General features: G+C 51.1%; 1 protein-coding gene across 2 annotated transcripts; it reads right to left on the bottom strand.

Annotated features, from left to right (window-relative positions):
• Positions 1–269: 269 nt before the first annotated feature.
• VEZF1 (vascular endothelial zinc finger 1) lies at positions 270–12,466 on the bottom strand. Of its 2 annotated transcripts, XM_065732106.1 has the most exons (7): positions 12,238–12,466; positions 7,521–8,218; positions 6,987–7,050; positions 5,863–6,046; positions 4,842–5,048; positions 2,637–2,681; positions 270–2,293 (listed from the first exon to the last, which is right to left on the bottom strand). In XM_065732106.1, the coding sequence occupies exons 1-7, from the start codon at positions 12,268–12,270 to the stop codon at positions 1,866–1,868; spliced, it is 1,659 nt and encodes a 552-aa protein (XP_065588178.1). In that variant the 5' UTR covers positions 12,271–12,466; the 3' UTR covers positions 270–1,865. The 2 variants fall into 2 exon arrangements, with proteins under 2 accessions (XP_065588178.1, XP_065588179.1); XM_065732107.1 differs by lacking the exon at positions 2,637–2,681.
• Positions 12,467–13,111: the final 645 nt, after the last annotated feature.

Raw genomic sequence — 13,111 nt, 5'->3', positions numbered from 1 at the left:
TTATTTTACACTAAGCTCTATTTTTTTTTTGTTTTGTTTTTGTTTTACTATGTAGTCCAAGCCCCTAGAACAGTTCCACGTAATGACACAGATACCTGCCACCTGACCCAGAAGTCTGGCAATCTGCTCACACTGACACGCAGGTAGGTCCGCTTTGACTAGTCAGTCCTGCTAGCACTCTGTGAAAATGCGCACACGCTAATCTCCATAGCTTTCAGCTTCATTAAAATAAAAACATCTCAACTCCTTTTTTTTTTTAATTATTATTATTATTTTTTTTTAATGTAGAGTCTCGGTTTTAGGGTGGGTATTTTTTTTTTGTTTTTTTTTTTAAACAAAGTTTTAAAAATGTGAATATGTGACATGATAGTCTAAAAAGTATATCTGTTTCCCTAGATTTTGCTTTCTACGTTATGTACAGATAAACAGGTTAAGAAATAAAAAGCACATGTAGCTTAAACATGTGTGACATTTGCAGAGAAGTTCTGGGCTGTAGACAGTTCAGGCCGTCACCCCACAACTCCCACAAACTGATAGAAATGTGTTAACACAATAGAAGAATAACGTAAAAATGATGATGTTTGCAAATATTTACAAAGTTGAACAGATTTGCACAACACTTGATTAAGAAATAGGGGAGAAATTAAAAGACGCTCTCTGCTTGTCCTGAAGGGGCATCCTACCTAGTTAGTGGTTAGAATAAAAACTGTATACAATTTAATATAAGACAAAACTTCTAGTGAACAACTAACACGTCTGTCCCCTGCTGTAACACCAGCAGGTTCTGATTGGGAGGCAGAGGGCATAAAAATCACACCCAGTGCCTCCAGAATCTTCCAGCTTAAAGCAATGTTTCTTAAGTTTCAAAGCACTCCTTTTGCTCCTAGGTAAGAGTCCCATAGGGGTCTGACTGTTCAGAGACCATGTGTACATACATTGCGACTCCTCTTCTGTCAGCCACGGCTGTTTCTCACCAAACAAGAACAGTTTGTTGGTTGGTTTTTTTTTAAATCTTGACTACAATGCTATATTCCCTTAGGGTAATATGTTGGGTAATATTTACATCTCCAAATATCAGGTCACAATCCCTATTATATGTTGAAGTTAGAATGATAAGTTATCATATGCTTTGCATATCAGAGCTGGTATCACCTTTCCCATAGGGAATGCTGCCTGAAATTATCATATTCCCAAAGGTAAAATGCATATTTCATCCAAAATGCATTTTTTTTTAATGACAACATTGTAATTCATTTACTCACTAAAAAAAAAAGAAAAAAAAACAAAAACAAAAACAAAACAAAACAAAAAAACCATCAACACAGACAAAGATCCTACACTAGCCCAGAAAAAACGGACCTAAGGGCTGGCAAGTTACAGTTCACCATCTGCCCTCTTAAAGACACAAAGGAGCTCTCTGCTAGTGTTTAGATTAAAATAATTCTCTAAGTTATTCAGGGGGGAAAACACAAAATTGGTTCTTAATAACTTCCTTAGGAAAAAAAAAACCAAAAAAACGACGACGACAAAAAACCTCTGGCAAATACGAATCTGCTCTAATTCATCAGTCAGCTACAAGGTAAAACTCACGTTAATGAAGTGCTCCAGTGAAACTCAAGATTGAACCACACGAGCCAAATCGACAGGGGGAGATGCTACTACGCTCTGACGGTGCGTGTTACCACGGTGCCTCAGACTGAATTTATTATTAACTTAAAAAAAAAAAAGGAAGGGGGGTGGGGGTGGGGGGAGAGGGGAAAAAAACGAAAACAAACAAAACCAAAACAAAACAAGCAAACAAACCCCAGAAAAGAACTGCTGGTAAGGATTCAATTTTAATCCTTTTAATACTGTAGAGAAATTGTTTACCAGGGAGGAGACGTGGGCAAGGCCTGGGGCAGGAAAGGCATGCTCTCTACTGGTCTCATTGCTATATTTAAGGGACCAGCTAACGTCATCGGTGTGGGGAGGTTCATGGGGGACGTGATAGTGACTGGGTGTGCTATATTCACTGGAGCAGTTACTGGGGTGGGAAGATTGACTGGTGTGGTGAGCGTTAATGGAGATGTCATGGATAATGGACTTGTTATAGTTACAGGATGCCCTAGGTTCATCGGACTGGATATATTAACTGCACTTGATACATTTACTGGACTTCTCATGCTCATTGCAGCTGCCACTGTGACTGGGTTTGTGATAGTCCCAGAAGCCACAGAGGACGTTATATTGAATGGAGTAGTAAGAGTCACAGGCGTAGTAGCAGCAGTGGAGGTTTGGCACAAGTTAGCAGCTTCTAAAAATGAGACATAAAAAGACAAAAAGTTTTTAACACATAAAAAACCATGGACGAGATTTAAAAACAAAAACAAAAACAAAAATCAAACAAGTACAGGTACAAATTCTGGAATCATTTTCTGTTAGGAATTATTATTAACTTAAAACCGTTAACGTTCTATGGCCTACAAGAAACACAAACTCTCATGCAGTTCATTTGAATTCAATAGGTTTTTTTTTTCCTGGGATATCGAACGAGGTTGTCTTTATAAAGAGGGTTTTGATGGTCATAAAAACAGTATCGTACAATCAAAAAATCCTCCCGAGAGGAACATTAGAAATAGAGGAGAGAGTGTACATACCGAATGGTACGTACTCTATAGCCTTCTCAAAGGTGAACTGACATTCTGTGAAGGTTTTAAAAAGTCGTTATTAGGGACTGATAAGCACAGCTCATTGCAATATTTACCTGCTTACTTCAGACTCATTTCTACTAAGCTGTTCCACCGACCGCAGTACTTCTACTGAGCCATCTCCAGGGCTACCCAGTCCACAGAGCCTGCACCCCCACCACCACCGCCCCGCGCCAGCGGCTGCGTTACTCTGCTTTGCAGCAAGCAGGAATTAAGCACCACCAGGAAGAGCCAGGAGGCCAAGGAAGAGCCAGGGGGCAAAGGAAGAGCCAGGGGGCCAATGCCCGGCGCTGGGCACTGCCGGGCTGCAGCGTGGGGATCGCTGGGCATCAGCACCACCTGCCGGCTGCCCGCACTAGGAGGCTCCAAAAACAGAAGCGGGCTGATGGCCGTGGGTGAAGGAAGGGGGTGGCTGCTAGAGAAACCGACAAAAATATATTCTAGGTCAAGGTTACAGCACGTCTAAGTCGTGTCTTATTCCACATTTGTAGGGTAGGACACCAAGCTCGGTCGACACCCACGTGTCAGGAGGTTAGCCAGGAGCAAAGAGTCCACTCTTGCCACTCGGGCAATACAAATGTACCAAGACAGAGTTAACTTTGAAAGCAACATTAGCCCCATTCAAGGGTTACTGTTGGTTCTTCAAAGTCCATATCTAGGAGGGGTGGGAGGGAAAGGAAAGAGTAAAAAAAAATAATTGTGAAAATAAATAGCATTAGACTAAAAAAAAATCCCATATACTGCTGTAAAGCCAACACAACAGGTGGCACTAGCACAGGAAACCCCACATGAGAAGAGCAGCACACAGGCATGACGCTGGCTGGCCTAGCTTTGCCCTCCAAGCACAGTAACACACAAAGGAGCAGCCCACCCACGTCCCTTCCCCACTTCAGCTCAGTGAAACCATCATCCATGCCACAACATTTCCCCCCACCCCCCTCCCTCACCCACCAGTCCGTCCAAAAGCAGATTCTGTTACAGCACACTCATAGTGGCAATAAGAAAGGGAGGGAAGAGGAAACAGGAACAGGCAGAAAAAGGTTACTGAGATTTTCTCAACCCAGCACCCCTTTGCTTTATCCACTTAGCAGCCTGATCGTATTTCATGTCTGCTACTGCTACTTTTTAACATGAATAAGCTGTTTCTAAACTGTCAAATCGTGGGATTCGATTCAATTGGAATAACAATGAAGGAGCAAGGAGCTAGCAGCCTAATGCACAAATATGACCTAGAAAAGAGTGAAGAAACTGAAAGGAAGTTTAGGAGAAAATGGAAAAAAAAAAAAAAAGTGAGCTGAGAACATTTATTACTAAAAGCAGCCAGGGAAAAGCAGTATGTGGTCACTAAGAATTTCTTCTAAAACATGTAATCTACAGGAGTCAATGACAGGCATCAGAAAGCAAACTGCTGCAAAAAGAATAAGCTAGCAGGAGCAGGAAGCTTTAAACTATTGTACACCAAACAAGACACTCAGCTGAAGCAATCCATTCTCTACAGAGCTGACGCACTGAGCAACAAAAGGAAGCTATTCAACTTTGGGGACAGTAGCACAGGCACGTGTAAGCTGGGTGCTACCAATAACAAAAAGCAGCACCACATATGAGTTAATTAAAAAAAATAGAGAGAGATGGAAGAATAAGTTCCACGAGTTCCAGAAAACTTCATGCAATGCACTCAAGTTATGGACAAAGTGAACTGAATACACTGGGAGAGAAAGGCTGGAAGGGACACAGAAAGCATTCACATGCAGGCTGATGTGAGGACGGAGGTGTTGTGTGTGTGTGTATATATATACATATAAACATATATATGCACACAAGTTAACAACTGGTAAATATACATAAACACTGCTCAAAACCACATGCAAGTCAAAAACACACTCTTGCCTCGGAGCAGATACAAACATCCCTTTATAACTGATGACTGCTCCATACACATTTAAGCACAGAGACCAATGGGAAGCAAGCAATAAAGAGATCCTTCTTGAGCTTAATTTTGGTAACGATATCCTCCTGCTCATTTTTAGCTATACCTTCTAACTTAAGAGAATGAAATTTCCATCTACCACTCTTTCCTGACTCCTTACACTCCCTGCGTACCCATAAACTCAATTAGCTTATAAAACCAAGATGGGAAGTATTGCTCCATTTTACCTTTCTTCCTTGCTTTGACGGCCTCTTCCCACAATCTCAAGGTCTCTACCTGCTTTCCAGGCCAACTTGTGACATGCTGCTGCTGCTGCTGTTGCTGCTGTTGTTGCTGTTGCTGCTGCTGCTGCTGTTGTTGCTGTTGTTGCTGCTGCTGCTGCTGTTGCTGCTGCTGCTGCTGCTTCTGATTGCTGGTCTCTTCACTCATGCATGCTATGCCAATTAAGTAAGAACACAAATTCACCTTGAAAAGTTACTCTATTTTCTGCTGAGGTGACACAGGTTTCTTCCAAAAAGAGCGTGGAATCTTGCAGGATTCCAGGAGCAAACAATCACAGAGGTGCTTAAAACCATATCATTAATTCCGTGTTTTATACAACTACTTTTCCAACGTTTAAAACAAAATGCAAATCAGGAACATCTGGCTTCTCTGTCAAAAACAAACCTCCTTTCTCATTATTTTATTTGCATTTTAGGAAGACTGAAACAGAAGACTGCAGTGAGTCTGTAGGACTCGGAAGCTGGACAGCAAATTCCAGTTTTTTTTAAACCTCTGTTCCCATTTTTTTTCCTAAAGGCCTTTTTACTTTTCATTCCAAGCATGACTTCAAATTTTCAGTTTACCTTTACATCACAGAACAGCGCGTTACCTCCCCCTGGCCACATTACAGCTCATCATTTCCACCTCTACCAACCACTGTCAGTGCCTCAGATGAACTGGCTTAGCACTGCTGCACTGGCTTACAAAGCCACAGCTGTAACCCTACACCTCGAAAAAGATCTCACATCCAAATTTCCAAGCTCAACAATCAGGCATTTTAGACATTCCCAGCAGCACAGTCTAGCAGCAAACCAATTCCACATATGCCAATTCCTTGAGCTACAGAAGAACCTGTTATGAAATATCTATTTTTAATAGGCGTGGATACCTGCAGACATGGGTACGCTGTTGCATTTTAATGTAATCAAAGGCAATTCCCTTTGCAAACACATTGGTATTAGAAATGCTTTTAAAACGTTCACCTACTTTTATTGATGCCTTGTTTACAGGTATTACAGTTGATACTTTGGCTCTGCCCGTGTGTCTTTAAGTGGCTGGTGATATATGCTGCACTCAGAAGTTTACCACAGATATTACACGATACCTTTCCTTCATGGCGCACCATGTGTGTCCGCAGTCTGTCTTTGGTGGCAAAGGCAGCAGTGCACGTCTATATGAAGGACAACAGTTAGATTCAGAGTGCAGGCAGTACTGTTACAGAATGAACTGCATGCCCACTGCAAACCTGCTCTGCTTTCTAGGTGCGAGAGGCATCTTAGGAGCACTGACTACCTCCAGTTTTGCTTACGTTTATAGAGAGCCCAAAATCAAAGCCAGGAGCTTCATGGAAACTGGCCTCAGAGACAATCAGGACACAAATCAAACTCTCCACTACTTGAGCTGTCCTAAAGTAGCGGGTTGCCTTACCTAACAGAGCAAGAGGTGGCTTACAGAAACCCACCTGCAACAGGCACAGCTGGCACCTGATATGATTTTACTATATGAAGCTAAACTGTTCAATTACTTCTGTATCCAATCAAATGAGAACAGGGAAACAAAACCTTTTCCTAAAGCCACTCTTTTTACACAAAACTTTGACTTACACGATGAGTCACGAAAACACAGGTTGCAGCATGCAGACATATTGCGAGCAAAACAGTTAATTGTTCAGAGGTAGTCAGATTATTTCTCTTATGCTACGTCATCAACTTAGAGCAACGTGCTTTCAGGTTCCAGCACAACAACGCATCCAGAATCAACTACTGCAGTGTGTTTTTAAGGGATACACTGAGAAACACATGGCACACCTGACTGCAGTAACAAGCACGGAGCTGAGGACGCTGTTACCGTCCTGCTAAGCTAAGAGCACCATGAAACAACTCTGTTGTTCTCTGGGAAAGCAAGAAGCCTCTCATCATCCTGCGGGAGCAGCCCCTGCAGCCTTTCAAACTGCTGCCACGCAGCTGCTACGTAGTGCAGATGAGACTGGATTCCCAAACTTGCATTCCACAGAGAAGTCCAAGAGCAAATGTGGTTCCGCAACGATTATTCCCCTGAGACTCTAACTATACAATGATATATTGTTCTTAATAAATAATGGTAGCCCTTACTTGGCATTTGAAGGGTCTCTCTGTTGAATGAACATGTTTAACGTGACAGCTTAAATGATCAGGCCTGCAAAAAGAGAGGAACAGAAAAGAAAAGGCGTACTGTTACAAACACATAGCAATGACACCTCGGCTGGCAGTGCTGAACAGCGTGCTGCCCGCCCCCTGCAGCCCACCCCCTGCCTACACACTGACTTCTGACTGGATTAATCCAGAGCCCCAACCTGCAGCGTCAAACTTAGTTCTTCTTACACACCTGGTGTGAAGGTGACAGACCGACAGCCCCAGGGCACAGCCATGCCTGACGGCCGTGAGGGCTCTGAGAGCACCACCTGCAGTGCTGACACGTCCAAGGCCAGGAAACCATTTCATAACATTGCCCCTAAACGCAACTGCTCGCTGCCCACCCGTGTCCCGGAGCTGAGCACGGCTCTTTATCCCCTCGCCCCTCTCCCACCCCTCACTACGGTAGCTTACAGCCCCCCTTGGTTATGAAAAGCCAATACTTGAGCTCGCCTGGGATTTTCTACATGGTACCTCGAGAAGCCTTTTCCACAAACACCACAGGTGTACGGTTTCGTGATGCCACCTTCGTGAGACCTCACGTGGTAGGTCATGCGATCCTTTCTCTTGAAGCGCTGATTGCAAATGGGACATTCGAAGGGTTTTTCATCCGAGTGGGACAGCTTGTGCCTGTTGAGGTGGTACACGTCCCTGAAGGCCTTCCCGCACATCTCGCAGGCATGGTTCTTCTTGACGGGCTTGCTGGGCTTCTTCACCGTCTGCGTCACTGCCATGGCCGTGGCACCAGCGCTGCTGCTGGGGTTGGTGGCTGAGGAAGACGTAGTGACCGTGGACAGGATGCCCGCGATGGTGGACACCAAGGAGCTTCGGCTGTTGTCACCAGCGATGGTGGAGATAAGGGGCACCATTGTGGTGGGAGTTTTCTTTGGCCGTGACACCAATTTTATCCCCGTGTGGCAGGACTCGTGGCGCCTCAAATGGTAGCTGTCCCTGAAAGCCTTGCTGCAGTAAGTGCACACAAAGGAGGTTTTAGGTTTTTCCTTTTTAATCCCAACAATAGCATCCTTTAATGTTTCTGGTGCGGACTGAGGTTTCTGCGTTATCGGTAAGGGCAGAATCGGCTTCTGATCAGGTGGCTCTACCGCAGAGCTCAGGAGAGGCAACAAGCTGTTCTGCGCTGCCTGCTGTTGGTGATGGGAGGCTTCGTGTGCCTAAAACCAAACAGCCACACTTAAGACCCAGGGAAGGGCGCTCCCTCTGACGCGGCGAGAACATTTACACACTACAGGAAAGCAAACGTTAGACCGAAGGCCATCGAAGTGCCAACTGGAGAAGCTTATGTAAGTTTGGTTTCCAGCAGCGTAACTCACACGCGCTTCGGACGCGCGCGGTGTGCGGTGACACCGCGGCAATCCCATCACCGCTGCGTTTCCGGAGGGCAACGATTCTTACAGCAAACAACAGGCGCCCGGCGGATCCTTCAGCGCCGTATCGCTCCATCTCTACACGGCAGATCACTCGTCTGACTAACGATCGTATCAGGAGCCCCAGCACGACTATCTCTGGAGCTTCCGAGCGCTCCGTCGGAGTTGCAAAATCCCGCCCCACCTTCCCACTTCCCCGCAGCTCGCTGCGCGCCGGGGATTAGGCTGCAGCTGCCCGGAGCCGAGCTGAGATAACCCATCCTGTTCAAACAAGGCGTTCATACCAGCACGCCAGCACTGCAACCACAGCAACCCGGCCCCGAGCTGCACCGGCTGCCCACCGCCCTGCAGCCGTGCACGGGGAGGAGCTCCTGGCAGCCTGAAAGCAGCACCCAACGGCTGCGAGGGGCAGAGGGCTGGGAGAAGCCCTGGGATGGCATTGTGCCACGGCACCGAGCGCTGTTTGTTCTAGGGCAGAAAACGCAGGCATGAAACCTCACCCGTCAGACGGGGACAAAGCCCGAGCAGATACAAATTTAAAGTGGTTTAGAAACCACACAGAGCAATTCAGCCTAATGGAGCATTAAAATAAATCACTCCAGCACCTTAAGCCAGTTTAAGCGCATCTGTATTCAAGACGCATCTCGGTCTCATCAGAGCAGCCTCAGATCAGCCTGGGCATTAGCACAGCTTGCCCAGTGTGAAGGCCAGCCTGGGGGAGCTCGCACCGGTGTGAGCTCAGCACCACAGCCCTCCAGGGCTCCTTCCCTACAGCTTTCTTCCTAAAGCAACACGCAGTGCTTTCCCGACTCAAGGCCGGGCACTGTACCCCACACATCTGCTTTTGTTTGGCTGCGGACAGACAGCTTTACAAAGCACAGCAACATTATCAGCACACGAACTCACAGTGCCCTTACGAGAAGGCAGTGTTTCTACAAGTGCACCAGGCTTTCTCCTGCCACATGCTGTGCCCTCATGGAGAGCTCCTCATGGGGAACCCCTCGCAGGCAGCACTCCAGCAGCAGCTCTCAGCCCCGCACACCCCCACGCTGCTCCCTGCTCCACTCACACTTCGCAGCGTGGAGCTGACGGCCTTTGGATAAAAGCCACCAGTGGACACAAACACCGAGCCACGTGGGAAGGAATACGTGCTCCGTAACACTCGGAGCCTATCTGACAGGAAAATAGTTTGTGGGTTCGGTACGATAACAGGAGCGCAAACTTGCAGGAACCGTTAGGAGCCAGCACGGCCCTGCAGCCACCAGGAGCACGGGATGCATGGGATCATCACTGCTGCAGCACTGCACAGCAGCAGCAGGGCTGCGAGCAGCAGGATCAGCACAGAGCTGGGCACAGGGCTGTCCCGGTGCTCGTGCTGCCAAACCAGCACTGCACACATCCTCCTCACCACGCAGCTCCTGCCCGAGCCCACGGCTGTGCCATGCTCTAACAGGGCAATGGGACATCTCCATTGCCTTGAGAAAGGAACAGCACGCAGCGAGAGCGCAGTATTAAGCAAGCTGTGTACTCAGATACAATTTTGAGAAGGAAAAAAAAACCCAAACAACCGACACGTTTCACAGCCAACCCTAAATAAGCATTCAACAACGTCGTTAACTGCAGCAGGAGACACTTCAGAGCACCTAAGGATAGCTCCCGAGATACGGTTTCAAAGGCAGAGCTAGCAGATCGGATAATAGGAGCCCAAATCCTTTGGACGGGGTTCAAACTCGCGCAGTTTATGGTTATTTTTAAGCCTCACAATATCATCAGCTCAGAGGCACCGAGGCACTCCTTCCCACCGAAGGGACACAGCCGCTGGCCACAGACCAATGTATATTCATAAGGCCGCGTGCTGCGGGGCCGCCGCTTACGTAAGCGCTGATGGAGAGCAGCGCTGCTCCCCTGCACCCGGACGGCCCTCACCCGCACGCGGAGCCATCTGAAAGCTACGCAGAGCCATCTGAAAGCTACGCAGAGCCATCTGAAAGCTACGCAGAGCCATCTGAAAGCTACGCAGAGCCATCTGAAAGCAGCTTTCGAGCCGCTGCGGGGAAGGGGACGTGGCACCTGCTGCACGCTGACAGCCCGGGATGGGCAGAGCAGCCCCGCTCCGTCAGGAAGCGGACGGCAAACAAACAATGTGAGCGCCGCGAACTTCCAGCGCCAGAGGCGAAGAGATTTTTTTGCGCTCAACCCTTAATGTGAGAGCAACAAATTAGCGTGAGTCATATCTCGCATACCCTGCTTGACGGATGAGTCCTCCAACGGGAGCACACACAACTTTCGCCTTCTGGGGCTGATACTCAGAGTGGGTTTCCCGAATCGCAAGGACGGTTCATCCGACACCGTCACCGTCGCTCTGAGAGCTGCAGCTCAGCAGCACCCAGCCGGGGCAGCCCCCCCACTACCACACAGGGAACCCCCCCCACAAACATCTCCCCACAAGTTACGGCTGTCAGCTAACTCCCATTGCAAATAGAAACCTTCCCTTCCAAACGTGGGGAGCATCAAAGTCCCCGGAAAAGGATTGGTGCACACGTGCTCGGTTGTGTTGGTTATTTCACCCGCAGTGGGGACGGGGTTAAAACACACTTTCCATCACTCATTTGAGCCCATGCACTGCTGAGAGCAGAGAGAAGAAAAGCGTAAGGAAGGAGAGGGGAAAAGAAGGGAGAGAAGAGAAGCACCTCCGGGCGCTTGTTTCTGCGGGGTGCGTTAGGATACTCACATCCCAGCTCCTCGGTTTTAACAGAACGACTCCAGAAACAATGCTCAGCGTTTATTGGAGGTCTGAAAGCTTTATTATTTGGGGGGGGGGGGGGATAAAAATAAGATAAAAAAAAATCGGAGGAAAACTCCCAAGCCAAAGTTGGGTGAGGACGCTTCCAGGCCGTGCTGGACAAGCGGGCTACTGAGTACAGCAGCAAAACCCCACTACATCGCAGCACCCGCCCGAAAAACAGCGGCGGCACCGACACGGCCCGGCTGCAAAACCGAGGGCACCGCGCCGGGAGCGGAGCGGGCGGGGGCAGCGCACGGCCCCGGAGCGCGTTACCTCCGACGACGACGATGATGATGATGATGATGAGCGCGGCTTTATTTAATTCCCCTTTTCGCAGCGCTGCCGCAGTTCTGCGCTTTATCGCCTTTTACGCTCCATAAAGAGCGGCGGGGAGCAAGAAAAAAAACCAACAAAACAACAACAAAAAAAAATACAGCGCGGCGTGCGGGGATGCGGCTGACAAAGCCCGGCGGGGGCTCCGCGCCCCGCACCGCCCCGCACCGCCCCGCACCGCCGGCCGTGGGAGGGCCGCGTCGCTCCCGGCCCCGCTGCCCTCGGAGGCGGCCGAGCCGAGCCCGCAGGGATTAGCGGCCCCGCGGCTGTGGCGGAGGCTGCGCCGTGCGCGTCCTTTTGGCGGGGGGAGAAAAAGTCGGCTGAAGATGAAAATAACAGCGGGAAAACGGGATGATCCGCCAGATAACGGCGGGGCCGCTCCCCCCCGCAGGCACAAAACAAGGAGGGGAAAAAAAAAAAAGGGGGGGGGGAGGTAATAATAATAATAAAGACGGGGAAAAAGAAGTAGCAGGGACAGAGGAGGAGGGAAAGAGAGGAAAGCGGGGGAGAGGAGGGAGGGAAGGAGGGAGGCCGGCGGGCCGCGCCGCGCCGCGGGGCCGGGGGAGGCGGGCGGGGGCCGGGCGGTGCCGCTGAGTGACAGCCGGGCCCTGGCGGAGCGCGGCGGCCGCGGGGAGGGAAGGAGGGAGAAGGGGGGGGGGGGGCGCGGGCGGCCGCGGCGGGGCCTCACCTGAAAGAGGAACGCGGTCCAGTTGGCCTCCATGGCGGGGGCGTCCCGGCCTCGGCGGGCGGCGGCGGCTCCGGCGGCGGCTCCGGCGGCGCGGGGCCCCCCTCCCTCCTTCCCCCGGGCCCCAGCTACATGGAGCCGACAACAAAGCGGCGGCGGCGGCGGCGGCTCAACATGGCAGCGCCGAGCGGCCGCTTCCGCTAACCTCCGGGCTGCACCACTGCGGCCCAGAGGGGGGAGGCGGCGGCGGCGCGGCCCGGCGGGGCGGTGCGGGCCCGGAGCTCCGCGGCGCCGCCCCCGCCGCTCCCTCGGCTCGGGGCGGGCGGAGGGGCCCGGGGCGGCGCGGCGCGGCGGCGGGCGGGCGGCGGGGCCGGGGCGGCGCGGCGGGCGGGCCGCCCCCCCCCCGCGGGGCTGGCAATGGGCCGGTCCCGGGCTGGGGAAGCCGAGGCGAGAGCCGTGGCGAGAGAAGATGGAGGAGCGGGCGCGGTGTCCAGGGCCGCTGCCCCGCCGCCGGCCCCGGGCGGGGGCCCGGCCGCGCCGCCCTCCGCTCCCCTCCCTCCCGCCTTCCTCCCCGCTCTCCCCGCCCGCCGCCCCCGCCCGCGGCGCGGGGAGGGAGCCCGGCAGGAGCCGCGGGGGCGGCGGGGGGCGGCTTCGCCCCGCGGGTGCGGGCGGAGGGGCGGGCGGAGGGGCCGCCCCGGGGATCCCCCGGCGCTCCCGCGGCGGAGTCCCGCGCCGCAACCGCCGCGTCTCGGCCGCCGTTCCCCGCCGGCTCCGAGCGGCCGTCGGCCCCCTCCGCGCGGCACCCGAATGCAAATCGAAGCCACAAACAATTAAGCGCGCGCTTACCCTTAATTACGTGTTTGCACACATCAAGCGC

This window comes from Cyrtonyx montezumae, unplaced genomic scaffold (assembly GCF_038088225.1).
Source record: "Cyrtonyx montezumae isolate F1298 unplaced genomic scaffold, pur_monq_1.0 scaffold_15, whole genome shotgun sequence".
NCBI classification, from domain to species: Eukaryota; Metazoa; Chordata; class Aves; order Galliformes; family Odontophoridae; genus Cyrtonyx; species Cyrtonyx montezumae.
The sequence above is the reverse complement of the archived record's forward strand: the minus strand, read 5'-3'. Positions and strand labels throughout refer to the sequence as shown.

Bases quoted from the DNA above. Each gene is read 5' to 3' on its own strand.
- VEZF1 (XM_065732106.1), bottom strand. From the start codon at position 12,270: ATGGAGGCCAACTGGACCGCGTTCCTCTTTCAG. The intron at 7,051-7,520 runs GTACCATGTAGA...CTCTTTTTGCAG, and splicing joins TGTGGAAAAGGCTTCTCGAG to GCCTGATCATTTAAGCTGTC. The intron at 2,294-2,636 runs GTATGTACACTC...TCTCATTTTTAG, and splicing joins TATAGAGTACGTACCATTCG to AAGCTGCTAACTTGTGCCAA.